The sequence below is a fragment of the Diaporthe batatas genome, assembly GCF_019321695.1.
Source record: "Diaporthe batatas strain CRI 302-4 chromosome Unknown Contig00002, whole genome shotgun sequence".
In the NCBI taxonomy this organism is placed as follows: Eukaryota; Fungi; Ascomycota; class Sordariomycetes; order Diaporthales; family Diaporthaceae; genus Diaporthe; species Diaporthe batatas.
Genome location: NW_025408549.1, coordinates 1,874,923 through 1,902,454, shown reverse-complemented (window position 1 = coordinate 1,902,454; position 27,532 = coordinate 1,874,923). Strand labels below are relative to the sequence as shown.

The 27,532-nt window shown below is 54.0% G+C and overlaps 6 protein-coding genes across 6 annotated transcripts; 3 read left to right on the top strand and 3 right to left on the bottom strand.

The window, feature by feature from the left end:
* Positions 1–2,142: 2,142 nt before the first annotated feature.
* Positions 2,143–5,625, top strand: KVR01_001490 (uncharacterized protein). Its single transcript, XM_044783240.1, has 3 exons — positions 2,143–2,635; positions 2,719–3,663; positions 3,726–5,625. Exons 1-3 carry the CDS (start codon positions 2,553–2,555, stop codon positions 5,263–5,265), a joined length of 2,568 nt encoding a protein of 855 aa, XP_044649445.1. The 5' UTR covers positions 2,143–2,552; the 3' UTR covers positions 5,266–5,625.
* Positions 5,626–5,846: 221 nt separating this feature from the next.
* Positions 5,847–7,715, bottom strand: KVR01_001297 (uncharacterized protein). The gene is made up of 3 exons (XM_044781371.1): positions 7,412–7,715; positions 6,644–7,017; positions 5,847–6,539 (listed from the first exon to the last, which is right to left on the bottom strand). Exons 1-3 carry the CDS (start codon positions 7,458–7,460, stop codon positions 6,354–6,356), a joined length of 609 nt encoding a protein of 202 aa, XP_044649252.1. The 5' UTR covers positions 7,461–7,715; the 3' UTR covers positions 5,847–6,353.
* A 589-nt stretch (positions 7,716–8,304) lies between these two features.
* On the top strand, positions 8,305–10,094 carry KVR01_001932 (uncharacterized protein). Its single transcript, XM_044783414.1, has 3 exons — positions 8,305–9,092; positions 9,173–9,402; positions 9,459–10,094. Exons 1-3 carry the CDS (start codon positions 8,788–8,790, stop codon positions 9,752–9,754), a joined length of 831 nt encoding a protein of 276 aa, XP_044649887.1. The 5' UTR covers positions 8,305–8,787; the 3' UTR covers positions 9,755–10,094.
* A 1,988-nt stretch (positions 10,095–12,082) lies between these two features.
* On the bottom strand, positions 12,083–14,478 carry KVR01_001171 (uncharacterized protein). The gene is made up of 3 exons (XM_044783083.1): positions 13,594–14,478; positions 12,524–13,472; positions 12,083–12,469 (listed from the first exon to the last, which is right to left on the bottom strand). Exons 1-3 carry the CDS (start codon positions 14,153–14,155, stop codon positions 12,280–12,282), a joined length of 1,701 nt encoding a protein of 566 aa, XP_044649126.1. The 5' UTR covers positions 14,156–14,478; the 3' UTR covers positions 12,083–12,279.
* A 4,567-nt stretch (positions 14,479–19,045) lies between these two features.
* KVR01_001275 (uncharacterized protein) lies at positions 19,046–20,428 on the top strand (the record flags this gene model as incomplete). The annotated part of the gene is made up of 3 exons (XM_044784991.1): positions 19,046–19,707; positions 19,764–20,002; positions 20,067–20,428. 3 exons carry the CDS (start codon positions 19,046–19,048, stop codon positions 20,426–20,428), a joined length of 1,263 nt encoding a protein of 420 aa, XP_044649230.1.
* A 3,641-nt stretch (positions 20,429–24,069) lies between these two features.
* KVR01_001571 (uncharacterized protein) lies at positions 24,070–27,399 on the bottom strand. Its single transcript, XM_044789499.1, has 2 exons — positions 26,307–27,399; positions 24,070–26,255 (listed from the first exon to the last, which is right to left on the bottom strand). Exons 1-2 carry the CDS (start codon positions 26,864–26,866, stop codon positions 24,599–24,601), a joined length of 2,217 nt encoding a protein of 738 aa, XP_044649526.1. The 5' UTR covers positions 26,867–27,399; the 3' UTR covers positions 24,070–24,598.
* Positions 27,400–27,532: the final 133 nt, after the last annotated feature.

Sequence of the window (27,532 nt, the reverse complement as noted above, 5' to 3'; positions counted from 1 at the left end):
TGTATGAAGGCGCCACGTACATTTTACATGTATGGGGATTAAAAACGAAACCACACATGGAAAGGATGGCAGCCTATATCAAATGGGTGTAATGTGCCGGTGATCTGCCAGGGCCAGGACAAGGGGTCACTACCTACCTAGGTACCTAGGTATGGGCTAGGTACAGATGTATTTTCCGATGTAACAGCTCATTCTAGTTTCCGGTATGCCACAGGGCAAAACATTGTGTTCCAAGGTTAGCACATGTGGTTGAAGGAGGTCAGTCGTAGTGGGCCTGTGTCTTCAGGGTTGGGGTTCGTATAAGTGAGATATGCACAGTCGGAATAATGTTGCTTGCAGGGCTCGACACATCCCTGCCGGGCGAATGGTGGAGTTGATCAACACGAGCTCTGTCTGAAAGACACAGCTAGTTTGTGAAGTTTTGGCGGGCGCCACAACCGACGAGACAGACCCAGATGGGCAACAGGGCTCGAGGCCGTTGAGTTGCGGGCAAAAAGGGACGAAACATGTCACCCAGAGTTTGGACTCTGTCGGTATTGGGGCCCTGGTGCCATGGGCCATATACCCTGGTGTTACCACGGGCGTTAATGCGAGCGCAGGCAGCTGCAGAGCGACTGGCATTGGACCGAGATCCCTGGACGCATCCACTGTCCCACCCTATTCGTCCTGCCTCTTCCACTTGTGCTCCCCACTCACCCGAGCACCCGTCGTGAGGGAACCAAGGCCGGTTGAGTCTTGACTGGCTCTGCTGGTATACACAGTATCACCGATATGAAATTAGCTTGGGGGTCGGCGGCATGAACTACGGGAGAGAACTCTGCAAGCCCAGGAAATTGGACCCCCTTACATCCCCAGCCAGCCAGCCAGCCCAGCCCAGCCATTGCATGGGCGAGGTGAGGTTTTCAAATCTGAAACCAGACAAGCCTAGAGGTGGCTAGGGCAACCCCCGCAGCACATTGCATGATTGCCGGGAGCACATGCGCAAGTGTGGCTGCACCTCCCGGGCCAGCCTAGGTGCAGGGGGACCGGCGGCCAGGGCACAGATGCGGTGTAGCGGCATCGTGGGGGGGGGGGGCAGGGTGGCGGCGTATGGGAGAATTTCCCAAGACTGGCAGGACGGGACGAGGTGGCAGGTGGGAGGGCGCTGGGGCGCTGGGGCACTGGGGCACTGGGGCGACGGGGCAGAGAGGAGAATTGATTTGAGATCTCTGCGGGTCCTGCGTGCTTGCTCCTGCATGAATGATTTGCGTTGCTTCTGCGTAGTAAACCATTAGACGGAACCCACTTCTTTCAATGTTGTCATGTCACACAGGCACACAGGCACACAGGCTCCCAGAGCTCCAGGACAGCCCAGAGGGGCCAGACAAGATGGCGGGCATGATGGGACCGGCTGGCTGATAAGCTAAAGTCTCGGATGCCCATCATTCAATCTGATCCGTGGTTCGCACTTAAGTACTCAAGTGCATACCCAGGCCGGCAAGGCTACCTAAGTACATACTTATTATAACAAGTTACTGCACCCAGCCGATCTGCCCGATGTCAGCGAATTCGGCAGGGCATCCGAGGTTCCTACGCTGACACTCGTCGATCATTGTGATAATGATGCCACCAGGCAGACAGCTCATCTGCCGGCAGCTGCGAGGTAGCAGCCTCGGGATCATGGGCATACAAGATACTGTGTATACTGCAGCTGCAATAGTCCCAGAGTGGTTCTCCAATGTCGACGTGCAGACCACCATGACCACCAGGGTGAACCTTCAACGTCGCTGTGGAGTGGGCCCTTCGATCTGCTGCTTTGTTTCTCCCCGCATCGTCCTCCTCCTTCATCTCATCACAATTGCCTGGCATTCGTGTATCTGGTGGCATCTGGGCCCTCGGTGTGGCTGCCAGGCCCCTCCTGCAGTGTCTGATTGGGCATTCCCCCCCGAGGCGCAGTTTAAATATAGCCAGCCCGGCAGTACTACGTACACAGTAGCACATCTATCTACCCAGCTGCCAGGTATGTACAGTATGTACAGAGAGAGGAGCAGGAGGGTTCACCCGTGGCTGCGTGGCAGCCGTGGCCCGTGGGTGGAAAAAGGGGGGCAGGGGGCAGGGGGGTCCAACTCCAGGGTCCGGGGTCCCTCACGCCAGCCCGTCTTTCCAACACCCAAGTGGCCCAAGTGGCCCAACACCATGCATGTCCACTTACACAGTAGTAGAGGTCCAATCCTCGCGCAGGGGTGACGATGTCCTGGCCGTCTGTTGCATGCGAGGCTGTTCCTACACTACCGTTGTTCTCTGCACACATACCTACATAGATCCCTACTTACGCTACTAAAACCACCGCCCCTGCCCACCACTCCACCAAGACCAAATGTGTTACCCGACTACGCTGCCCGCCACCCAACCTTCTCGTCATTCTTTTTGTCGGTGCCGTCCACCACCCAGCCAGTTCCGCCCAACTCCACGCTAAACAATTCGCTCCTGCGAGAACTGATCAACGCCTCTGCCATATACGCCTCACGCTCGTCAATGCCTGCCACCTCGTAACCCTCACAGGCGCGCGGCAGATGGACCACAGTTCAGAGCCTCGCGATGGAGACGCTCAATCCGTCTTTGGCGACTACGATGGCCCGGTGACCCAGATCAGGATGTTAGTGATAGTCATCCGGGCAATCATGCTTCCAACCCCCACTGCTGTGGGTCTGGGGCCACCAACACGCTGACAATTCACAGGGTGCCGCCGTCCTCCTCGAGCGGCTCATCAGCCCGGCGACTGCATTCTCGATCGACCGGCCAGGGAACCAGCCATGGCGCCGACGACCCACAGCTGGACCCCCCGCCGTCGCGGAGGGGAAGGAAGGGCATGACCATACATTGGCCCTTCCAGAGCATCGCCACAGACAACATGTCCATATTCACCGCCAACGCCCCGGAGCTGTTCCGCCGCGCCACCGTCCAGGTGCCCAAGACCGGCAGCGACGGCTCCCGCAGCCAGCGCGACAGCACGCTCATCCCGGACTACGTTGTCAATTACATCCGGGGTGAGACGCCCGAGACGGTCGCGAGGCGCAAGCGCAACGGAGGCAACCAGGGCGCGCGCAACATCGATATCGTCCACCAGCACCGACCGCAGCAGTCACACATGGTCCTGCTCGAGGGCGTGCAGGAGACCAGGGCTCGCAGGGCTCACGACGCAATGTCCCAGACAACCGCCTCCTCCACTATGACCGAGCTGCAGATGATCCTGCCCTCCACCAATGAGAAGCCCAGGAAGAGGAGGAGGTTATTGACTGGATGGAGGCTGGGCGTCGTCCTCAACGCCGTCCTGGCTTTTGTGATCCTGGTCATAAGTTTCGTGTGCCTGGTATACGCTGGCTCGTCGATCGCCATATTGGTCGGAGATATGGACCTGTTCACGGGGTCTTGTGCGGACGTCACCTCCCTCGACTGGCGCCTGCACGCGCTGATCAATGTCTTGGTGGTAATCTTGGTTGTCGGCGCCAACTACGTCTTCCAGGCCCTGAGCAGCCCAACGCGGTCAGAGATAGGGCGGGCGCATGAGGGGAAGCAGTGGCTGGAGATCGGTGTTCCGTCGCTGCGCAACTTCAGGCACATTGGAAAGGGGAGGGTCATATTGGCCAGCATCCTGCTGACCGTGGCTGTTTTGACCCAAGTAATGTGAGCCTCGATGCGGTTCATCCCAACCTGCCTACACCTTTGAGGCTAACCGTCGGCTGCAGATATAATTCCGTAATATTCACCACACAAGCCGGGCTGAGCTACAACCTTGTCGCTGTCACCCCGTCTTTCCTCACCGGCTCCTCATTCAGCAATGGGACCGATAACAATGCTGGCGGTCTCAGCCGCAACGAACTGCTCGCGCTCCAGAACCTCGCCGGCCGGAACGAACTCACAAATCTCACCTCGAGCCAGTGTGTCGATCTCTTCAGCGGCGTGTTCAATACTGATTTCCAGAACGTCCTCCTCGTGGTCAATAGCCCCAGCTCGGGCAACACCCTCGTCGAGACCGCCCAGGCGGGCATCAACCTTCAGACCGGCAACAACATGTCGACCACCATCTCAAACGCTGAGATCTTCTTCGATGGGGCTGTGGTCCAGTTTTGTCTGGCACAGAGGAGCGATGCGACCCAGGAGACGTGCACGCTGCAGCTCAATGGTATACTCCTGGTCGTTGTCGTCGGGCTAAACCTGATCACCCTGATCGCTACCGCCGCGAACCTTCTCCTGCGCCGCTTCGAGCCACTGGTCACACTCGGGGACGCCATCTCCTCCTTCCTTCGCGACCCGGACCCGTCGACGCGCAAGAATTGTCTCTTGTCCAAGAAGAACCTTCGCACCGGCATGGGAGGCTGGGGCTTTACGGACGGCAAGTACTGGGCGCCGGAGCGCGACCACTTCTGGTTCCGGTCGCCCTCGCTGCCCAACTGGCTGGGCGTAGCCTTCTGGTGGCTCGCATGCGTGGTCTTTGCCGCCGGCGTCCTGGCGCTCACTGTCGCCTCCCAACCGTCGTCGCACCCGCTGTCACCCTTTGGCGTCGCCAGCCCTCATTCGACATACCTCCTTCCTACCGCGGCGGCGGCCTCCATCCCTGCCGGATCGCTCGCCATCGTCACTTCCCTACCACAGATCCTGATCGCCGGTCTGTACTTCGCCGCCAACGCCCTCTTGACCGCCTACTTCCTCTCGCGCGAGAGCAGCCTCCACGCCATACTGGCACAGAACGCACGCCGAGCCCTGCGTGTCTCATCCGACCCCGAGGGCCACCAGACCACCAGCCTCTACATGACGCTGCCCCGACCTGTGAGCTGGGGCCTGGTCGTCTACTTCGCCGCGATGGGCTTTGTAATGAGCCAGGCATGCTTTGTCGTCTCCTTGACGTCGAGCGACTCGCCCGATCCTTCCGACCCGGACGCCTCGCCGCAGCACCTTCTTGGCGTGGGCTTCAGCGGTGTCGCCCTCGCCATCCTGCTGGCGATGCTCATAGTCCTGTTCCTCGCGCTCATGGGGCCCGGTTTCCTCCGCGCCCCAGCTGTGACCATGGCTGACGGCCGCACTGTCGGCAACCCACTCGTCTTTGAGGGCGGGTCCTGCAGCGCCGTCATTAGCGCCCGCTGCCACCGCGTGCCCCACGAGATCGACGTCTACCGGCAGCCCGTTGCGTGGGGAGTTGTCCCCGAGACGCCGGGCGCCACCGTCAGCCACGCCACCTACTCAGCGCGGCCCCTCGGCGAGCTGGACGCTACCCGGCGCTACGCATGATCTCCTCGCACCTTACGTCGTAGGGGTGTCGGTTCTTTTACTACTTATTTTTGGATGATACTTTTGAATTTCCCCTCTTGCTTGTTAGGGCCAAATTCCCTTCGATTGTCAATATTTTACTTTCTTCCCCTATCCGAATCGCAGACGCTATTCCTGGGAGTGATATACCACAAAAAAAGAAATAGCCTAACCAGCAGCGCGGTCTGCTTCTCTGTTCTGGGAGTAAAGAGCAGCTGCAGGAAGAGTTGTGCACTTTTTGACTGTTTGTCATGGGCGGAAGGAACCATAACGGTTTGCATATTGATGGGCTTTGGAGTTTTACACGGGAACGGATGATACCAGCTGGGCTTGCGATGATTAGCTATGAGCGCATGAGATCTAATGATAAATCTATCAAACCTAAGCGAGACCCGAGACCGTGTTCCTGAAGCCGTTCATCCCAGGCCGCAGCGGACCTGTTCACTGTCCACGACCGGCGCTTTTCTGACATGTCTCGGGTACACCCATCTCGATCTAGGAGTAATAAGTGCTCAAGTGACACGGGCACTGTTGTTCTCAATTTCGGGAGCTAACACGACAAGCAAACTCCCGAAACTCAAACGTTGCGATTAGTACACTAGTTCGTGCATACACGGGCAGCTGGAGACACAATGACATCAAGAATTCCTCGTGGCACTTGTAGACCGTATCCGAAACAAAAAAAAATATGCAACTCGACATTTGGATTGCAGCCTCAGGCTATGGCCTCGGCCCTTGTATCTATGTTCAATATTGTCAAAGTTACGTGCAATGGACACCCGTTTAGGTGACCGTCCAGATGTAAAATGTGGCAAACCATGGTTGACCTCAAATGCCGACCCTGCTCTGCTGCCCAGAAAACAAGAACTCACTTTCAAGGTATCAAAAAAAGAAGAAGAAAAGTCATTCCCGTCAAGGAGGAAAGAAAACGAATAATGCCGTGGTCCTGTAATGCCCGGAACGCCCCGTGTATATATATCTCTAATGTGATTGGAAGAAGGCAACAAAAGCCTGCGAGTCAAGTCGATTCCCCAGGAATACCGTGCTCGCTGGCATCATGAGTTTGGAAACTAGACATCGATAGGGTCGTCGAGGAAGTTGTAGCCGTCGTCTTCTGGTGGCAGGAAGTAGGCGCACGATGCCAAGGCACCGACCAAGACAGCGGCCACGCTGGCGCTGACGGTGCACAGGATCCAGGACGTGTCGAGCCGCCAGCCCTGGACGGAGAAGTATTCGTCGTTATCGTAGAGGAAGGACTTCATGTGAGATGACGCGGTCAGCAAGCAATGAGCCATGGTTTTCGCAGAGGGGTAACTCTTCCACCCCCCCTCCCCAAAAAGAAAGAGAGGCAAAGACTCACAATCAAGCCCATGGCAGCAAACTGCACGACAGAGACTACACTCAGCAGACCGCACAGGACCTTCCAGCCATACTCCCTCTTGACCTGGCCGCCGCCAATGGCGACGACAAAGCAGACCAGGGTGGCGAGCTCGGCGATGGTGGCGAAGCTCATGAGGAAGCCGGAGGTGCGCCACATGGAGCAGAAGTACCTGTCGTTGGGGTCGCAGTCCTTCTCCTCGTCGGGGAAGGTGCGGCAGGGCTTGTCGGGCAGGGCGGTGTTGCAGTAGTGGTGCAGGCCGAGGTGTTGGGAGTAGAGGGTGTCGCTGTTTTGGGACTCGACGTCCATGCTGACCCAGTGGGGGACGAGGATGGATGTGAGGGTCAATGCCGATGCTGTTTGGCGGTATTCCAGGTCAGCTATGCGTGTGTCGGGCCATATTGATAAGGTGCGGCAAGGCGGTCGTGGGCTGTAGTCCCCGTTGCGCGGTTGACGCCGGTGACGACATGATATGACGATGTTGCTCGGGGCTGCGACTCGTGCAGGCTGAGTGCTAAGACCGTCACCCGACGCGGGGCACACGGTCAGGGACACGGACACCTCTGGCAGAGCTTCCCCCCGCGAGCAGTGCTTCCAAATGGCAGGTGAACCTCGACACAGAGGAGGAGCACTGCAATTTTTCGCAATGTGGTCGTTCCCTTGGTGGAGCGAGTGTCAAGCTCTTTGGGAGGGTGGGCTCGAGCGGGAAGTGCGCCGTATGGGCTGGGCTAATGGCTTGGGATTACGTACCAGCAATGAAGACGGCGAGCGAGACGCCGTAGACTGATAATCGTGTCATGGTCGTGGTCGTGGTCGTGGTCGTGGTCACGGTCGTGGTCCAGTCGGTGCAGGACGAGCTCGGGCCAGGGATTTGTTGCTGCTCTAGACGGAGTCCTTCCAGCTCGGGGAGTTGTGTTATGAACGTGAACGAGAAAAGAAAACGAGCTGGGGGGACTAAGATTAGGATCGGGATTCTGATGTGGTGTGGTGGAAAACGGTGGCAGGTTTCATGGGCTGCAAGTGCACACACCCCAGCACCCCAGACCACCCCAGACACTGGACCTAAAATGGACCTTCCTAAACATCCAAGGTCAACTGCTCCCAGGCTCCAGGAGCTGGGGTGGCCCTGACCGCTCGTTCCCCACACTGACTTACAGCAGCATGTCACCGAGGGCATTATTGTCTGTGTCTGTGTCTGTCATCTCTCCCGTTGACGTGAGCAGCATCAGGCATACATTCAACGGCCTCAAGCACCAACTGGCCAGACTACACGACGCTATGTCGAAACGTCGGACCCGAGCCATCGTTCTGCATGTCCGTCATATACCGTCATGGTTTCCACTCTCGCGGCCTGCAGCCTCTTTCATGGCGTCTGCCCCATGCGGCATGGTCCGATGCAGCCAACCTTGGAACCCGCGGGAGCCTCCCACACAATCAGGACAATCCTTCCCACCTGACCACTCCGGCCTGTGAGAGACGGTCAATCGCTCCGGGTGAGCTCCAACTAACTGCCTGCCTGCCTGCCTGCCTGCCTGCACAGATAAGAGCCCCCCCCCCCCCGATCGGGGATCGGCAGCATGGGCTCATGTGATTCGATGCTGTCTTGCTCTTGACGTCGGGATCTCTGTACCTTGGTCACATATCACCAGGCTCGCCCGATCGACTTCCACCAGCACACGAGCCAGTATATGCAGGCAACTCGGGTCTTTCTACGTCGACAATTCAGCCTCTAGCTTCTCACACTTCTTGGGTCGTTTGTTACTTGCGTTCGACAGGAACAGTCAGGATGTCTTTGCATGTCGCACAGAAAAGTCACCATGGCCAGCACTCCGTGAGTGCCTGAACCGAGGCCATGACTTTCTCGCGGGCTTCATGCTCTTGAGCGTTCCACAGCACTCAAGCACGCTCGGTGGATACCAAGCTGGGCTGCCCGCTTTCCCCTCACCAGCTGGTTCCAACCGGACCCAACATTGGGTAAATATGAAGCGGGGGGTTGGCAACTCCACGGTACCCCAAGGAAACAACGTAGCACATTTGTTAGCAATTGCAGATAGTGAGACGACTTCCTATCTTTCCAATCTGGTTAAACAGTCCTCTCGCCTTCAGGGCAGTCTTCTCGGTAGAAGATGGCCACTGGCAACCGCCTTACCAACAAGGTCGCTCTCATCACGGGCTCCTCCTCCGGGATAGGGCGCGCTATCGCACTCCGCTATGCTGCTGAAGGTGCCAAGGTCATCTGTGCTGACCTCTCACCCGCACCCCGCGTTGCTATACTGAAGGATCCATCTGCCCAGGCGGCGCCCGAAGCCCGGCCCACCCACGAGCTCATCGGGCCTGGGAGCGCGGCCTTTGTGCAGACCGACGTCGGGGAAGCAGCCGCCGTCGAGAATGCAGTCCACTTCGCCGTCATGACATTTGGCCGCTTAGATGTGTAGGTCCCACAGAGCACTTGAGACCAGGCTCGCTAGAACGAGTCCGAACGAGCACTGGGCCGCTGATAACAGACGCCAGCATGGTGAACAACGCCGGTATAGCACCCGAGGCCAGATCCATGGGGCCTATCCACGAGCAGCAAGATGACGTCTGGGACCTGACGATGCGAGTGAACGCCAAATCCGTCTACCTCGGATGCAAGTTCGCCATCAGGCAGATGCTGGCCCAGGAGCCCCATGGCAGCGGGGACCGGGGCTGGATCGTGAACATGTCGAGCATCATGGGGACGGTAGCAACACATTGGGCCCGTAAGTCGCGATTGTTGCAATGGTACCAACGGCCCCACTGACCTAGATGCCTCCAGCGTCGTACTGTGCCTCCAAAGGCGCCGTCTCAAGCCTGACCAGGCAGGTGGCCCTTGACTACGCGACGCACCGCATTCACTGCAACGCCGTTTGTCCCGGGTTCACCGAGACAGCTATCTTGGAGGAGACGACGTCTTTCGGACCGACTCCGCAGATGCTGGCTGAGAGGCACCCTTTCGGCGGGGTGGGCACACCGGAGGATATTGCGAAAGTCGCTGTGTTGCTGGCAAGCGACGATGCGAGTTGGATTACTGGTGTGAACCTGCCAGTGGACGGGGGATATATCATACAATAGATATGACTATCTCAATCGTTCTGTTAGCTATGTGCTTGGGATGGGGACCATGGTGTTTTTGGCTTACCTGGCGAGGGTAGATTTGGGTGGCTGTTGAGTGTATTGATGGGGAAGAGCCAAGTTTCGGTCTCACGTTGTGGGACCCTTCTTCTTATAGGGACTATTTTGAGACTATTTTAGTCTCGTCGTATGACTGCTTCGCTGGCTTTCTAGTGAGCGGCGCTGTCAGGAGCGATGCCTTCCAGCCTTGCCTGTGCGGTACAAAGCTGAGGCTACGTGTCCATAGTTGTACTATATTCTCTCTATGCCGTTATTAGCACTATATTTGTTTTTTAAAAAACGTTGGGTCTTAAGCCTTTACTATTATATGAAGGCGCCATATACATTTTATGTGTCAAGGGATTAGAAAGGAAACTGCTATCTAAATCGTTCCCGTGTGCTCCAGACGGGCAAGCACAGGTCGTATATTGCAGTTTAATTTCTGTCACACGAGCAGACCTTCTTCAGTACTTGTAGGATATCTCGCAATTTGGACCTAAATAGATGAACCGATTCCTCAAACCGATTGAAAATTCACAAGGATCATTTGCCTGCGCAGCTCAGCACCTGTGAGGGTTCAGGTGCTCTCGAGCCCGCCCCCCCCCCCCCGCTCGCGAATAGTCTACTTATCTTTTCTCAGTAATTACGCAAATCACTGAAAATTCGGGCATGAGAGCTTCATACCCAGGTATGGAAGCCGGCTGTGGAGATGAGAAGTTCCAGGTTTATTGCTTTGTAGACTTGGGTACGACTCGGTAGGTTGTCCGGCTGTACCAGAATTCTAGAATACAGGAAAACGATGATCTGGCCAGAAGCCTTCTACTAGCAATGCGATCTCATCAAAGCCACGTATACCACTGACTTTGTGTGCCAAATGCTACTCATCTCCACACCCAGACACAGCCCAATGTATGCCACGATCAAACACAGAACGGCTGCCCAATTTCTCCCCTCCACTGACAGCGGCCGGGGGAACAGGGGCTTTTCAACAGGAAGACGCCATTGTGGCAGATTCCCTGTTTGTGAAAGGGTCAGCCATTGAAAATAAATCTGTAGTCACATACCAAGTGGTGGGTGTTCACATACGACATTGGTGCAAGTTGTGTCACAACTCATCGCACCTTCGAGCGCCGGATCGAAGCCGCAGTTGGCACCGATGCTGAACATCGCGGAACATTCCAGGTTGGTCTCAGAGGAGGTGAGGACTCTGGTTGTGCTGGTTTCAGGATCGGTCGGATCGAAGCAGCTGGCTTCATTGCCAAAGCTCGGATCGTAGAACCAGCACGATTTAGGCTCGCATTTCTTCTTCAGTTTCCATTCCTCAGATTTACAAACCATCTTTGCTTGGCAAGAGCCGCATGTCAGTGAGTCGAAGCCAGCCCAGGGATGTTGGTGCGGGAAGGTGCCCGTGTGTCATGGGCCCGTACTTACGGCATTGTTGTACTTGGTGTCGCAGACTTCGCGTTCTTCCTCAGCAGACGCCTCCCCAAGCTCAAATTTAGGCTCACCAGGACGTGTGACCTCGCCAAGGGGACAACCTGTGTCGGGGTTGACGACGAGGCGGGATACTCCAAAAGCCAAGGGCTGGGCGAAACTGTCAAAGCCGACTGCGCGGGTGACAACAAGGGCGAGAAAAAAGGAGACGAAAAGCCGCTGAATGCATTTTGAAGGCTTGAAGCAAGGGTAGAAGTCCAAGGTCAAATGGGCGAACTGCAAGTGGTACAGTAGAGACAGTGGTGAAGACCCGTACAGATCAAAGAATAAGTGTTGTCCGTAGTTTTTGGGTCCAACGGGTCTGCGGTGAGACGGACTGAGAAGTGAAGAGATGGATCGGAACGCAGCTGATGCTCAAAGTGATTTCTGGTTGACGAATGCTAGAGAGGTGGAGAGGGAAAAAGAAGAAGCATTGGACACTGGAAGAGTCGAGTTGGACAGGACCCAATCTGGCTCAAGTACTTCAATAACATTCAACTTGAAGTTCACTCCTTCCCGTCTTCGATGCATCTAGATGCATGTGCGTGGGCTGACTCTCGGCCAAGGAGGCAGCCCTGACCTACTAGTAATACTGGATGTCCAGGTGGTATCTTACAAGACCGCGCCTTCTTCCACAATGGGTCCCTGGAGCCGTTAGAGAGAGGAAGTCTACCAAGAGCACAAATGCGTGCGTAATCATACGGGTCTAGTTGGGTACGATCCGGCTCGGGGCTCTTCCATCCAGCCCCACCGCACTCGAGCGGAAAGTGTGAACAACTGCCCAGAAGCCTGCTGAGCCAGGCATGGATGGTATTAATTTTAGTGAGTGCCCATAGACCCTGCCAACCCCTTCAATATACATGTCCTGCGTGACGGCACTTTCGCAGTCGAGTTCCACACATACGTGCGAGTACCTAGGAATTTACCAGCCCAATCGATCACCCAAGCAAGTTGCTAACTACCACCAACTCAGTACCTTTTCCCCTACCGCGGCCTGGAAAAGAGGTCGCCTATTAAAGCTTGTGTACAAAGGAATTTGCCGTAATGCCCCGGAACTTCTTGCCGAAGAACCAGAAGATTATACCGCAACAGGAAAAGAACGTGATGAGAGCCATGTTCGTCAGGATAGGTGGGATGAAACCCTTCTCCTCTGCCCATGGCGTCAAGAACTTTGACACGCCGTAGCCCCAAAGGTTCTTGTTTCTTTTAAGGGTCAGCGGGCGTCTGTTTGCGTCAAGAGGGTGGGCTGATACTCACATCGTGATGGTCACGAACAACGACCCCGTCACCGGTTTGTAACTATCAATTGCGTATGTCGAGGCGATACTTGGCAGGGCGGCGACCTGGCATCCCAGGAAGCTGTAGCCCACAATAACAATAGCCTCCCACTGCCAGTGATAGTCGTAGCCCACAGAAGTAACGATGCTGCCAATGATCATGATGATGATGTACGGAATCATGGCCACGAGTCTCATCTCGGGCTCACGGATGCCATTATTTCTCTTGGTCAAATAAGCTGCCACCCAGTCGCTGAGAGGCCCACAAGTGAAGAGTCCGACCATTCCACCAACAAGCACTGCGAGGTTGAACAGACCGATAGTCTGAGACGAGAAGTTGTACGGCGGAGCAGCGAAGGCTTGAGACTGAGACAGGTTGACGACAAGGAACCCAGAAGCACTCCATGAGACGACGAACGCGGCGTACTCGACAATTGGGAAGAGGTGTAGGTAGAAGGGCAGCCAGAGTTCGCGGAACAGATTTCCCTGGTAGGGCTGGAACGGCAAGAATTGCTTCTTCCCGGGGCTACCTCGGCCTAGACACGGGTCGACATGTGTTTCCGTAGGAGCAATCTTGCCGCCAGTGGCTGTACTGTGTTGCGTTTCTGCTTGGGTTACTTGTGCTCCCAGACCTTCTTCTTGATCAGTGCCACTATGTTTCTCGTGGAGTGAGCCGTTCGTTTTTTCGACAACCGCCTTTGGGTCCCTGACGGGGGGCGGCTTCGGCGCATCGCCTGTCTCCCAAGCCCTGTGGTAGCGGGTCTCTGGAAATAAGAGGATGCAGACAATCAGGGTGAATAACAGCATTCCTGTGTTGAACCACCAAAAGCTTTCCACACCGGTATGCTCAGCCATCGCACCACTGATGATCGGCCCAACCATCAGAGATCCGAAGTACAAGCTGAAGTAAAGTGTCTGATACTTCCCACCTGTTGTTTCGTCCCCCGTTAGAAAAACAGGACCTCACGATCCAGGGCTTTGACGCGTGCTTGGGAGATCCGAAGGCTGTGGGCACGGATAGCGAAATCACAGGCGAGGGGATCTACTTACGATCGTGCAAGAAAATCACATCCGCAATAACTTGAGGCATTAGAGTCTCGCAAGGGCCAGCGCCTATCCCGTTAAGAACCGAAGCACCCATGAAGCTATTATAATCCTTGGCTCTCGCTCTCCAGATGGAGGAAATGACACATATCGCCATGGAAAAGATTGCGACGGGGCGTCTACCAAAGCAGGTGCTCATGGGCACCCAGATGAAGTTGCTAAAGCCCAGAACAAGGATGGCAACGCCAGTGAACTGAACCACATCTGCAAGGCTGCGGTTGTACAACTGAATGTAGTTCCCGAACATGGGTGCGAGGGCGAGGGGCCCGAGATTCTGGCTGAAAGAGACAGCTGTGGCACAGAATATCGTCGCACCCTTCCAGAAAGGTGACCAGTTCAGGGGGTCACGGGGGTCGTCGGATGGCTGAGGGACAAGAACGGCACGATTGTTGCCCTTGACGAAATGGTGAGTTCCCACATCTTGCATGAGCTCCGTCCCTGGGTAGATCTTGGTGTGAAGGACCTCCTCTAGCTCGTGGATGGTGTTCTCGTCGAGATTCTCGTCCATTTTGGCGAGCTGTCGAACGCTGTCAACAGGCCGACTGGAGGGGGGCCGGTTTGAGCGAAGGTTCCGCCTTTGCTGCACGTACAACGACACTTGGGCAGCGCGATCGAGAATGCAACTCTGTGTGACGCCCTAATCAGGGTTGGATCGGCAGAATATAGTCAACTGATCGAACATTGAAGAAGGCACCGCGCTGGCAGAATGCGGACACGTGTGGACAGTATTTATTGGGAGACTCAGCAGCGCATTTGCAGGATGGACTGGATGCTACGTGCTAATTTCATGCGATCCGCCCCTGGCCCCGGATCACACAGGTATGGTTTTGCAACCATGTCGGCGGCCTGCCACACTATTGGATCCAAGGTGCGGAGAGAGCTGGCACGTCTCCCATCGGGATGGGGCGGCGGCAATTGGGCCTTTTGAAGACGGTCCCCGTCGTCCGGCATACCTACCTAGTTGCCTAGGTATCCTTATGAATAAGTGACACACTGACAGATAGAGTTTCCTGCATGCTGATCGCTGTCATCAGAGGATCCTGAGGATCTCCTGGATCTCTGCAGTGCACACATGTGTGGCGTCCGGATCGGCCCAACTTGCACAGACGTGCACGTGGTCGAGCCCAGCGTTGCATTTCCGCCAGTGCCAGTCTGCCAGTGCTGTCTGCCTGCAACGCTGCAGTGGCGAATTTGTCCCATCCTGTCGTCAACAACCGCCGCGAGCGGTGCAGTCGATTTCCCTCCTTACATATGTATATGTACCTAGGTACCTAGACACACAGGTCTCGGAACCCCATCTTTTCCCCACAACCTTGGAACCTGCGCCCACGAGCCGCTTGGTGCTTCCCCGCGACACAAGCATACTCGAGAGCCTTGAAACTTGGCTTTCAATGCTTCAGTACCGTAAGGCCGTATGTTTCCCCGCCGCAGAGAAATGTAAACTCCTGGTAGCCTGTTTAGCGCGCGCGTGAGCCATCTAGCTGGTTTCATAAGCTTGACCGGTAAATGGCAAAGGCAAATAGACCGGTAAATGCCATGGCCAAATAGACCAGGAAATGCCATGGCAAAATAGACCGGAAAATGCCATGGCCAAATAGAACAGATGACAGTAACTAGTGTAAGTTCTAAAGTTGATGAGCACCGCTAGCCGGCCTAGAACGAGGCCGACCCAGATCGCCGGTAATAAGCATTGCGCCAGTGGTCTCCTAGTTGACCAATTCCCACCTGGCTGGCTTTTACCTACCTTGCCTACGTATGCAGGCACTAGGCAGCAGACACCCGAGAAGACCTTGGTAGGGTTGGTAACTTTTGTCATTGATGCGACTACCTAAGTACTAGTAGTGCAACGACAGATCCCTGATTTGTGCTCTCCTCGTACTCGGTCCAAGCATTAGCATCTATTACAGTCTTTCAGTCCTGCTTTCTGTGAGGCTAGGACATGCATGGTTGATTTGATGGCAGTATGCCAGCATCGTGTCGATGAGACGTTACCTGTTACGTATCAACAACTGTGCCAAAGGCCGATCTTGGAGTATGTACATGTAGGTATAGACTTGCGCACATCCTCACATGTGGCCATGGCTGATGGCGCCGTTCGCCAAGTCATTAGAGTCTATGCGCACTTTAAATAAAGTCTTCCGCGGAATGCAATCGACAGCTAAGCAGCGCTTAGTTAAAACTTCAGTCAGTCGTTTCCGTAGACAAGGTTCTTCTTGTATTTATCTAGTTTCGCTTCTATTCCATATACGTCCGGGGACATACATGGCGCCTCGTACTTACATCGAATTTCCTGGCCTGCGCCATCTCCCTTTTGAGTGATAAAGGTACAGAAATAAGGGATGTGGTAATGGCAAGAGTCTTGCTCAATATGGCACAGTCCGCTTGCCACCAACAACTTCTCAAGGCCCCGGTGACTATTACGGCATGAGTTTCGACTCAGCCGAACATCAACACTTTATAGGCATCTCCTGAAACACTGCCAGTCTGATCTAGACGTCATTATATTGGAAAAGACTCGGTCAAGGATGGCATCAACAAATCGAGTAAAGAAAATAGTCCATTTATCTTGACAGCAGAATAATTACTTTGTGCGTGTGCAAGCCAAGTCCTCGGTCGCGAAAATCTCGGAACTCAAGTGCTGTTAGGACAGAAGCATAGCAGAAAAAATCAGGTACCTGTCTGTCCCAAGGACGGTCAAAAGAATATCTCATATGGTCTCTCGTGCCTGACGACACTAGCATGATTGTCCCATTCAATGAGTAGCGCTTCCTCGTTGCGGAACGGGAGCGCCGGGTCGCAGACTACTCAAGTACCTAGATGCCTACCTAAGTACTTAAGTGGGTACTGAATCATGTTGTAACCACGGGCCAAGCAGGAGTAATTTGCTCAATCGCTTGCGGCGCGCTCCGGCCCAGCCCGACGAGAAACAAAAAAGGGTTCCCAGGCTGACAGATGCCAGTTCTCGTTCGGGCACAAGGCAATGCCGTTACCACGATGGGATTAGTGTCACGAGAAAAAGAGCGGTAAGGAGTGTAAGGTTCACGCAATCTTTTAGAAGCCTTTCTGGAAGATAATGACCTGAACCAGAGGATTCTGAGGATTGACCACGTAATTACTGATCCCGGCGAACATTGTCTGGAAAGACTCGAGACAGGGCCAACAACTAGATTCTTATCCCAGCACGATGGGGCATTACCCTGGCGCGTATTTGAAGGCTTCGCCGTCCTATGAACTGTAAATTCACCGCGCGGTCCGCCGGCGCGAGCTAACCGGAAACGCTGCTGAGTACTCATCCTTCAGGGTTCAGGTGAGGTGATATGCCACAACCGTTCATGTGGGTTTCGAGCTTGTATTCGACCTGAGTACGATCCAAAGATCTAGAAACCTACTTCTAGAAGAGATCTAGACTACATGACGCATTAGTTTATTCACTCGACGGGCCTTGAAGCGACCCGCCATCCCGAGGTCTCTGCAGAAGCGACCAGATAAAGTTCTGACTAAGAGCCTAGCAGAGCTTAATGCTACGTATCGAATTTCAAATTACGGTCCTGCCCAAAACCCATGGCAGTCAAAGCGGCTTTGTTGTGTAACGACCAAGCTGATAACATTCCCAACAGACCGGACTCGCACCCGTCTGGCCCGTTAATTTGGGCGGAAACTAAATCTGTATGGGTAAACCCAATAACAGCCCTAGAAGGTTTTGGCAACATTGAAAGCTTAGTGGGTATGCGACGACATCCCAGGTCATGTTGACCCAAGCCTTGTTAATCTCGCCGACTGTCTTGGCCCTCCGGATTATGCCGAGTACGGGACGAGTAGAACATTTTGAAACTCCCCACGAGCTCAACCGAAACAGATGATCGATCACAACCTGACATCTTCTCTTCATTATGCTCACAATTGACCCCATATAACCAAGCCGTATTATGAGTCATCAGCAAGGCCACCCACGGACCCGACTCGGGGCTCTTGCGGTCAGGTAATCCATTCCCTGACATCCTTGGCAGGGTCTCGGCCCCTCAAACGACACTGCTACTCAGCTAACCCAACCTGTCTGGAGACCCACTCCTCGCGTGGAAGGACACTACGAGAACTTTAGCGGCCCCTCTTTGCACAACTAGATGAATAAGTCATCCTTGGAAGACACATTCAACGAGCCAAATAGATAGAACCTCCAAGGCAGTACCCAGAATCGGCGACGTACTAGTAGCCCTAGGCTCTAAGTAGGACTTCAGGATCTGTGCTTCCGTTCTTCAGCTGCACATAAGGTCGACAACTTTAGGCCCAATGCACTGACATCTACTATAGACCTTGAATCCGGTCCGCGTACTCCTCCGCGTAAGGCCTTGGGGCATGACAGGGAGCATCTTTACCTTTCTGTTTTTTTGGGACCAAAGACTGATCAAACACGCTGGGACAGATTAATGAGCTATAGGTGAGTGGTTTCACGACCCGAGAGTGGATGAATCGTCGCCGTCTCAGTCGACTCATACGGGCAGAACGGCTCTGATCGCGAGTCGTAATTCCACCGTTGTCCTCTTACACTTGAACATAGTCTCCAAAAGTACACCGCTGAGGCCGGACTAAGTCGCTCGCTTCAAACCCGGTATCCACATTCCGTTCGCCGCGCATTCCGAGCCGTAGCTGCCGTTACATAGTAGAGTAAGGCTAGCAGACTATATGATGCCCCACAATAATCTAACAACGCGCCGAGAATCCCCCTAAGGCTAGGCTAGGAACTGGATATCTATTCACCAAGAAAACGGGGCGCCTACGCCGGCTCCGCCGATCCTCAGAAAGAGCTTAAAAAATGGATCCTAGTATCCATCATATGTCTCCATAGCCGTGTACACTATGTTGTTTTGGAAGTAGGTCGTCAAGGGTTTGATATCAGCCCTTGACATCCCACCAGAACCTATATGTACACACTAGCACCTGGGAGACTGCGAGGACATTAAATTCGCTCTCTATACTGAATAGGTCTTGTTTAGGATCTACTAGTACGCGAGCAGTACGCGTCGATGGATGGTAGATACCGAACCTTGGAAGCCTTTGCCATCATCGTCGGCCTTGCCTCAATTGGTTAAATTCCGAGATCGCCAAGTTCCAAGGTTGTTGCCAATGGATGCCTCTTACAACGGTGACGCCGTCCAACACGAGGTGCCATCCTCTTGAAACATCCTAATGCATGTTCTCTTGTGTTCATGTTCGGGGTTCAACAATCCCCGAATATCGACCAGAGTTCGGAGGGCGAGGTTTCTTGCTGGGGAGAATCATCTCTATATAAGGGGGCTCTTCACGACCATAATCGGGAAGAGTAGCTCATACTCAATCAAGCTCACCAAGATACACACCAAACTCACCGAGACACATACCCAAGTTTCTTAATCATCACATCATGCCTTTCGTCCTCTCAAAAGCTGCCAGGCATCTGGCCACTCCCCTTGGGCGACCACTGGCCACTAGGGCCATGGCCACAGTCCACAATACCCACATCCGTGACGCCGGAGCCACCATGCCCCCTGGTCACAAGGCCACAGTGGGGAGCCTAGAGACGTTCGACCTCCCGGACCGTGTCACCGGATCGCCCGGTGACAAGGCGATGGGGCAAGCAATTATCAAGGCTTGGAAACGCGACGGCATCTTCCAGATCGCTATGAATAGCAATCAACGGGAGATCTACAAGTACGCAGAGAACGCCAGCAAAAAGTTCTTCGCAAAGCCCCACAATGAGAAAGCCGCCTGCGTTGACTCACAAAGCTATGCTGGATACATTGCTTCGGGTGAGGAGATAACAGACGGCATTGCGGACTACTCAGAGATATTCACCGTCACAAAAGATCTTGACTTGGCGGAGCATAGGGTGGCTAAGAAGTGGCCGTGCCATGGGCCATGCCCTTGGCCGGACGCGGAAATGCGGGATCCCATGAAGTCTTACATGAACTACCTCGGCGACTCTGGTGAGAAGCTCCTGGCTTTGACCGAGCTCGGCCTGGGTGTTCCCAAGGGCTCTTTGCTGCAGTACACACAGGACGGTTGGCACCACATGAGGGTCCTACGGTAAGCTCTCAAATAACTCTCAATCATTCGGTGAACAGTGACTAACTCAACCACAGGTTCCCTCCCACAAACAAGACGAACGGAAAGGGAAAAGCAGGCCGTGGTATCGGAAGTCACACCGACTACGGTCTGCTGGTCATTGCTGCTCAAGATGATGTCGGAGGACTCTTCATCCGTCCCCCTTACCAAGGCGAGAATTATGCGAACTGGGAGAAGAGCGCCGCGGGAATGAAGGAAGATGACGAGGGCTGGGTTTACGTACCTCCCGTCGCTGATACTTTCACAGTATTCCCAGGTAAGCAACATCAGACTGGCAAGATACAAGTACACGAAGTTGACCATCGACTAACATCTGCCAGGTGACATGATGCAGTACATGACCGACTCCTTCCTGCCATCAACCCCTCACAAAGTCGGACTTAATACAAGGGACCGCTTCGCTTTCGCTTATTTCCATGAGCCAAGCTTCCAGGCTGTCGTAAAGCCCCTGGAGGGATACAACAATGGCCAGAAGCCTCAAGAAGGCATCCACTACGGAACACACTTCACCAACATGTTCATGCGGAACTACCCAGACCGCATCACCACTCAGAGACTTCTCGCTGAGGATCGCTACAAGCTTCTTGCACAACCTGAGCTTCGGACCATGACAAGCCAGGCACTGGGCCAACAAGCGGCGATGAGCGCAGCTAAAGGATCGGCTGCCTTCAAATATTCCTAAGTGACATCGGATTAGGGTTTTCAAGGGGTTTCAGGAGTTCACCTTATTTATTTCTCTCGTTGTGCAAATGTGCAAATAGGATAGTTACTGAAAATGACAACGCCGACAATACTTCTGTCCGTTCATCACAAGTGCCAGATGATATCAGCTGATGTATGACAGATGGCTTGGCTGCGTCACCGGTCGCCGTCGGTTTCGACAGATCGACAGTCGCGGTGCAAGGATACCCGTGAGGTCACAAATTTTCAGAATTAACATTGTACTAGTAGTCGCTAGCCGGAAGCTATGGGTGTGTGGGCTTTAAGGAGTGATAGACTAACGGCGGGGTGTGAAGAGGCTGGAGGTGGAGAGGGAGTCTCTCCAACTGGTTTGGTGTGAGCTTTTCTCCGCCACAACACTATTATGCTAGCAATCTACAATTGTTTACTACTAGTAGGTGATATATATAACTCTAGCACTAAATATTATAAAAGTAGCTATTATTATAAGGACCTTCTTTCCTTTTTCTATTTATTTTATTTTAATAAATTAACTTTTTATTTAAAAATATATTTTATTTAATTATTTTTATATTAAAAGTTAAAATTATATATTAAAATAATATTACTTTTATAATAAATTTAAATAAATATAAAAAATAAATAATTTTAAAATTATTATTATTAAAAAATTAAACTTATTAATTAATAAATAAAGAATATTATTTTTTCTTATTTTTCTTTTTTAATTTTATAATTATATAAAAGTACTATATATACTTAATATATATTAAGACTAGAAATAAAACTACCTAAAAGATAGACCTAAGTAGAAATACTATACCACTGTCCTTGTATAAATATTTGCATTGCTGGCATGGGCTTAGGGCACACCTAGTATTTTCCAACCATCGCGGAAGGTACTTAAGTAAGGAGGATCGGTACTCAATGCTTGAATCAAGGCGTTGGCTTCGTGTACCATTCTAACCCCTGCATGCAAATGATTGTGTGAATTGACTCCCCATCACCTGGGAATGCAGTCATGGTTATTTAGCGTAGATTAGGTACCTAGGTAACTTCCGTAAGCCACCCGGAAGTCAGGATTCTACATGTTGCTTGTCATCGGTCATCTTCACTTCGTTTCTGTCCAATAGAGATACTCTCGCTGACCATTGCGCAACTTCTGCTCTCTGGGGCTGAATTGACTGAAACGTTCGACCGTTGAAGGTACGCGCCCAAATGCCCAACTTCTGAAAAACCTTCCGGGATATAATCTCCCTGGCACGACCTCGGGAGGCTTTCTGGGTGAGCATCCCCTCCCAAGCTGCCCAATGCCTTTGCTGGCCATGGTCCTAGAATGGACAAGTCTCCCACCAGAGTCGTCCAACCAGTCCCAGGGTACCTTGGCATATCCCAAGGTTTGTCCTGATGGCTGGGTGCCCAGATGGCGCAGGCTCCTTCAGGGATTGGTTACGTCAACTACCCAGGTAGCAAGCACCACAAGCTATCTAGCAACCAGGTTCGCTTCAGCCATGTCTATAAGCTGCCTTTTTATGGATAATTTTACCAATGAAGCTGCTTAGCCTTTTGAAGGGCCTTTGAAGAAGTCTCAGGGTTGGGTCGACAGTCTCTCGACACCTCGTTGAAACGAGGTTATGACTTGCCCTCAGCGTCTGAGCCGGACGTCCAGAGTATAGGGATGATATCACACATACAACCATAACCTACCAGAAGAAGCGACTCTCAAGATTTACCGGGAAAGGCTGAGACCACCAATTGGGCTGACGCAAGGCCAATACATTTGATTCTCTCAACATCTTTGATTAACTATGAGCAGTACGGTTCTGACCAAGTCCGACATTCGATACTGTTGTGCCCAGCAATGAAGTCCACACAAAACACGCGGGTGAGTCAGCCAGAGGGAAAATGGATGCACCCACGTCCCAAAGGCGTAGGTTTCTGATACTTATTGGCAGACCAAGCTAGGGTTTCCAACTGGGTGTGCCACGACGTAGACCCTCGGGTCTACCACAGCCTTGCACCCATTGAATTCAACCACTCCTCTGTCTCATCAACACCCAAGGCAGCGGTCATCATCATCTTGCCAAATGCCTCCACTTCGCCTGGCTCAGCATTCATCATGATGCTCCGGATCATACCCCTACGGACAACGTGATGCTTCCTATCGTGCCAGGCAGCCGCGAAGTCGAGCGGGTCCCGCGCTTCCCATAGATGCGCTGACAATGTCCAGCACTGCTTCTTAAGATCCGCATCGCCGCAGCGGCGGACAAGCGGCTGCCCTGTAAGCATCTTCCAGACATGCACGAAGAATGACGCGACGAGGAACGTGCGCCGTGCAGACTCTTGGTACACCCACGACTTCCAGAACTGCCGCGAGGGCTGGGCCGCCCGGGAAGACCCGCCGGTATCGCCCGTGATCATGGCCTGACCAGTTCCCGGTCCGCTCGCCACATCCCATGAAACGTGGTCGTGAAGGGTATGGATTGCGGACTCCAGCTCGTCGAAGGTTGCGTCGGCTGATGATCGGGCCAAAACATCACCGTCGAAGAATCGGATGGATTGATACAGGAGCAGGGCTTGTGTGCGTGCCAGGGCATCCAGGGGTACTGGTTTTGATGTGAAGTTCAAAAGGTCGTCCACTTTGGTTTCTATGCAGCGCATAATGATGCGAGAGTTGACTGTATTCTTCGATGCGTACAAGGCGCTTGCGGAGATGGCTTCTGAACGTATTATCAGCCAAACCAGATGTGGAAAAGTACTGGTAGCTCTGTGAGACGAACAAAAAAAAGAAAAAGCTTCCAGTCCTTATTGGGACTTCGCATGTCTAGGTGACAGTGGACTCTAGTGGCACAGATTGTTCCTTACCTTGCATCTCTCGAGGCATATGGTCCCTGTATAGCCACGGATGACACCACGGTGCCTGGTTCTCCAAAAGCATAGTCGAAGGCGCTGTCTTTATCCTATCCAGAGCGTACGAAAAGTTTGTGTCCAGAGCGGCGTGCAGACCTGCCAGACCTTGCCGTCTCTGGACAGTAGAGACCTCAAGTGGTGGCCTCAATGCAACATCCTTTCCCAGCAGCGAATCATCAGCGAAGTCGAACAAAAGATCTGGGTCCAAATCTACATGTGCAAAGATGTCGAGATCGTCGAGAGCCAGCCCCGAGCTCGCGCCATCGGCAGCCTGGTAGCACTGGTCGATAGCCCCTGCTGGAGCTTCAGGCAGCTCTAGCTGCTGTAAACATGGTGGTTCCCGAGAAGTCCGTAGATCCGTGAGTGTCTCGTCTGCAACAGAACCATCTGGCTGGATGCCCGTCAGGGTCGGAGGCGATGGATCAGTTGGGGCGACGTGGGACCGCGCTGGCCGGGAGGAGTAAAGGCAGGCAGTCTTGCTCTGAAAGCATCGCGTGCAAATCGGGTGCCTCTGGTCGCATCTCCGCTTCGCTTTCACGCACGCATGGCAGGATTTGCGCCGTGGCGGCGGGTCCTCGCGCTGCAATCTCAACCGGGCTGGGCGCATGTTCAGGGACGTCGTCGAGTTAAGCTCAAGATCGCGGCTGGAGGCGCAGCGCCGTGGGGAAATTGTGGAGGCTTCCTGTGTCAGGCAGGCTAGTCTTATTAGTGGACGAGCATGTGCCCCTTCCCCCCTCTCGGCTAAAATCCAAGGTTGCATGCGATTGAATTAATTGAGAACAATCCACCGCAATTAAATCTCTCTCGATGTCGTACCGCCTTTTCAAGAGGCATCGTGTATTCTTACGATTCTAGAGCTTGACAGGATAGCTGGTCTATCTCACACAGCACAGCTCCATGAAGCTGCCTGGTAGGCGCATGGCGAGCCCAATCCAGACCTGACAAGCTTTGACCATTTTCTTACGGTCAGATCGAAGGCAGGTCCCGGGGTCGTCACAGGCACCTCAACGAAGCAAACAATAATAAGTCACGTCAACACGCTCTCGTAGAAGTAATTCTATGGCATGTGCTGCCACCCAAAACTTCTTGGCAATCGTCAGTGGACGTCGCACTATCAGGAGCACTCCTTTACGGGTCAATAACCCACGATGGCTTTCTCCTGATACCTGTTTGCTGCTCAGGCGCACCGTTAAATGCGTATCCACCGGATCCACATTGCTACACCGCTTGTGCATACTCACTGCCCACTGCTGGGACCCATTCAGTTTCGTCCGCCGCCCCGCCGCCCGCCTCGACCCAGGCTGCTGAAGCCCCCTCGTCCTCGTGAGCTATTACTACTTCGTGCTTGAAACTCCGGGGGGCGCCAGCCTCTGCTACCAGGAGGTGGGCCTGGCGGTAGCGGTGGCTGTTGCTGCTTCTGCTGGGGGTTCTTGCCGTTCTTCTTATTGTTCTTGCCCTTCTTAGAAGCCTGCTGGGGAGGGGCAGGGGCTGCGGTCTGGGGTTTGGGAGGTAAAGAAGCTGGCCCATTCGCCGCACGCTGCTTTCGCCGCTTGCCCGCTTGTGAAGAGTCCTGCTGGGCAGCACCGCCATTCTGAGCCGAAGGGCCGGCCGGGGCCCCAAAGTTGATGTTCGACGTTATCTGAATCTGACCTTGGCGTCGGGGCCCAGAAGCCGGTGCCCTGAGAAACCCTTGGCCAGAGGCATCCTCGTCGCCGCTGTCTTCGAATATGATGTGGGACTGTGGCTTGATGCTCCGACCCGGAATGACAGGGGCTGAGTCTGCCTGGGGTCCTGGTAGGGGGTTCCTGAACGCGATAGCTTCCTCCAAGCTCGCGGGATCGATATACAGAGACGCTCCTGCGTTGCTCCACGTCGCGCTAGGCGGCAATTTGCGATCGGCAAGGCCGCAGTCCGTGCCAAAGTGGCCCTCCGCCCCGCAACAGTAGCAGAAAATAGGGACTGACCTGACCTGCTTAATATGGCCTATGTTTGGTCGATATGTTTCCCAAATCTCGGGGCATTGCTCCTCCTGATGGTCTTGGGCCTGGCAAAAAGCACATTCCATGAAGCCTTCACCTGCAGCCACTGCAAGTTTCTCTTTGCAAGAAGCTTTTGCATGGCCAAGCTGCTTGCACTTTGTGCATCTCTGGCGAGACGGACACGAGTAGGAGAAATGGTCTTGTTGGCAAAATTTGCAGGTTGCTTCTGGGCAGCCCGATGTGTTGTGGCCGTAAGAGGCGCAAGTGAGACAGAACACAGCATCATCTGTAACACCTGGAAAATAACGGTGGCGCTGCTCGAGCTCGTCTTCTGTTGGAGCGACTGTCTTGCTTTCGGCCTTCGTTCGATCCGAAAACATGTTGTTGGACCTCTGGTCCTTGCCAGGTTCGTCTTGGCCCTCGTCCTGGCCCTCATACATTGGGACAACATCATCCTCTGTGGCAGAGGGTGGCTGCTTCTCGGCAGTCAGGTCAGACAGCGGAGGCACAGAACTGTCAGGAATGGAAGGCCCGGAAGACGCTGCCGAGGGCTTCCGGTCAGAAGAGTCGGCCGATCTGCCCGTGTCACTGTCTGGTGTCGACTCGGCCTTCTTAGAAGAGGCTCTCGTTTGTCTCTTAGGCGGCTGCTTCGGCTCCTCCGGTGGTTGGTTTTCTTGCCCGGTCTCTACCTTGGTCTGCTCCGTGGTCTGGTTTTTCCTGCGTGTTCCTTCGCTCGGTGACTCTTTCCATCCTTTGGCAACCCTTTTCAGCAGGCTGCGTTTGGAGGTACGATGCAAATGCGCCTGAGAGACTTTGACCAGAGTCTGATTGACGCCAGGCAGCGAATTCAGTGTTTGGAGGTACATCTTGGTCAAAAACTTGTGACCAAGGCCGACCGCTTCGACATTAGCCTGATTTGTAGACATGAAATCTGTAGACCTATTTGTTTTGTTAATCACGTCCTATCAAAAGGGCACTGGGTGAACGGACCACTGAGAAAACATGGATCTGAAGATGTCATCCCAGGTTTCGCCTTGGAAGTCGGCCTTGAACGGAGGCAATTCCCACGTTCTTTCGTGTTCCTTGACTGCAGGGAGGACGGACGCCTCACCCGCTTTGACGGTGGCGACTAGTTCGTTGCAGACCTCTGGGGCCAATTGACCCGGGGGAGGAGGATGCTCGTCAGGAGCAGCTGTGGGTTTGGGTGAAGGTTTCGCAGCATTCGACTTGGAGGACCTGGATGAGGATCCAAAAGAGGTGCGGAGCTGTGTGGTGATGCCGCTGTTCCATGTCCGGCCTGGCTTCTTGGACGAGGCGCTTGCCTTTGACTCTGAATCAGAATCAACCTGTCCCTCGTCAACGCCATCTGATGTCTCCGCCTCTGCCTGGTCGTTCCTGGGCTTCTTGCGAGGAGAGGCGGCGGCGTTGTCCTCGGCTCGCCGTTTGTGGGTTGTGTCATCAGCGCGGTCCAAGGATGCGGCGGCGACAGCTGGCGTGGTTTCAACGTCAGCTGCCGCGACGGCAGCACCGTCTGCGGTTTGGTCTGCCATGATCCACAATGGTAGATTTTCAGATGGGCTGGAGGCAAGACGTCATGTGCCAATGGACCATGATCCGCGGCTTCGTGTGCTGCAGGGTACCCGAGGGCCTAGACGGGCGCCAGAAGCGCGTCCTGGTGGTTGCCGGTGAGCTCGAGTGAGTGTCCAGTGAGTATAGGCTTGGCCTCTGGCTGGCCTGGCCTCTGGCTGGCTTGGCAGATGGGGATGACAAGAGTGAGTGAGGTATGGGCTGACGTCGAAAGGTGACTTGAGCTCAAAGTGGCTCGGGCGTGCAAGGGTGTGGCGATACTGCCCTGACAGTAAGGCGATGAGATAGGATGCGTACGACCTGGCCGTAAAGTCACCCCAAGTTTTTGGATACGTGGGCTTTGGCGAGTCGCGTTCCCCGGCCAGTGGCCCTTCCAGAGAGACGAGGGCTCGAGTGAGTCTTGGCTGGTTGGTCTGATGCATTCATTGACTGTGTTGCCAGCCTGGACCGCCGATTCTCTGAGATGGCAGGGCAGCTGGCAGCAGGTCAAAATTCTGTGTGGTGTGTGCCTGCCGAGACCCGTTTTCGTTTCCCTTGCCTTGCTGCCCGCAACTCCCCTATAGCCCACCCCGTAAAGTCAGCGGCCGAGCTCCAGCTCCTGGCCAGCCGTGGCGGCAGGGTTATTAGTG

Coding starts and splice junctions, on each gene's coding strand:
- KVR01_001490 (XM_044783240.1), top strand. CDS start 2,553: ATGGACCACAGTTCAGAGCCTCGCGATGGAGACGCTCAATCCGTCTTT. Junction 2,636..2,718: donor CCGGTGACCCAGATCAGGAT/GTTAGTGATAGT, acceptor GACAATTCACAG/GGTGCCGCCGTCCTCCTCGA. Junction 3,664..3,725: donor GCTGTTTTGACCCAAGTAAT/GTGAGCCTCGAT, acceptor CGTCGGCTGCAG/ATATAATTCCGTAATATTCA.
- KVR01_001932 (XM_044783414.1), top strand. CDS start 8,788: ATGGCCACTGGCAACCGCCTTACCAACAAGGTCGCTCTCATCACGGGC. Junction 9,093..9,172: donor ACATTTGGCCGCTTAGATGT/GTAGGTCCCACA, acceptor AACAGACGCCAG/CATGGTGAACAACGCCGGTA. Junction 9,403..9,458: donor GGTAGCAACACATTGGGCCC/GTAAGTCGCGAT, acceptor AGATGCCTCCAG/CGTCGTACTGTGCCTCCAAA.
- KVR01_001571 (XM_044789499.1), bottom strand. CDS start 26,866: ATGGCAGACCAAACCGCAGACGGTGCTGCCGTCGCGGCAGCTGACGTT. Junction 26,256..26,306: donor AGATCCATGTTTTCTCAGTG/GTCCGTTCACCC, acceptor CAAAACAAATAG/GTCTACAGATTTCATGTCTA.
- KVR01_001171 (XM_044783083.1), bottom strand. CDS start 14,155: ATGGACGAGAATCTCGACGAGAACACCATCCACGAGCTAGAGGAGGTC. Junction 13,473..13,593: donor TGTGATTTTCTTGCACGATC/GTAAGTAGATCC, acceptor ACGAAACAACAG/GTGGGAAGTATCAGACACTT. Junction 12,470..12,523: donor TTGTTCGTGACCATCACGAT/GTGAGTATCAGC, acceptor GACCCTTAAAAG/AAACAAGAACCTTTGGGGCT.
- KVR01_001297 (XM_044781371.1), bottom strand. CDS start 7,460: ATGACACGATTATCAGTCTACGGCGTCTCGCTCGCCGTCTTCATTGCT. Junction 7,018..7,411: donor GCTCGCCGTCTTCATTGCTG/GTACGTAATCCC, acceptor ACCGCCAAACAG/CATCGGCATTGACCCTCACA. Junction 6,540..6,643: donor TTGCTGCCATGGGCTTGATT/GTGAGTCTTTGC, acceptor TCTCACATGAAG/TCCTTCCTCTACGATAACGA.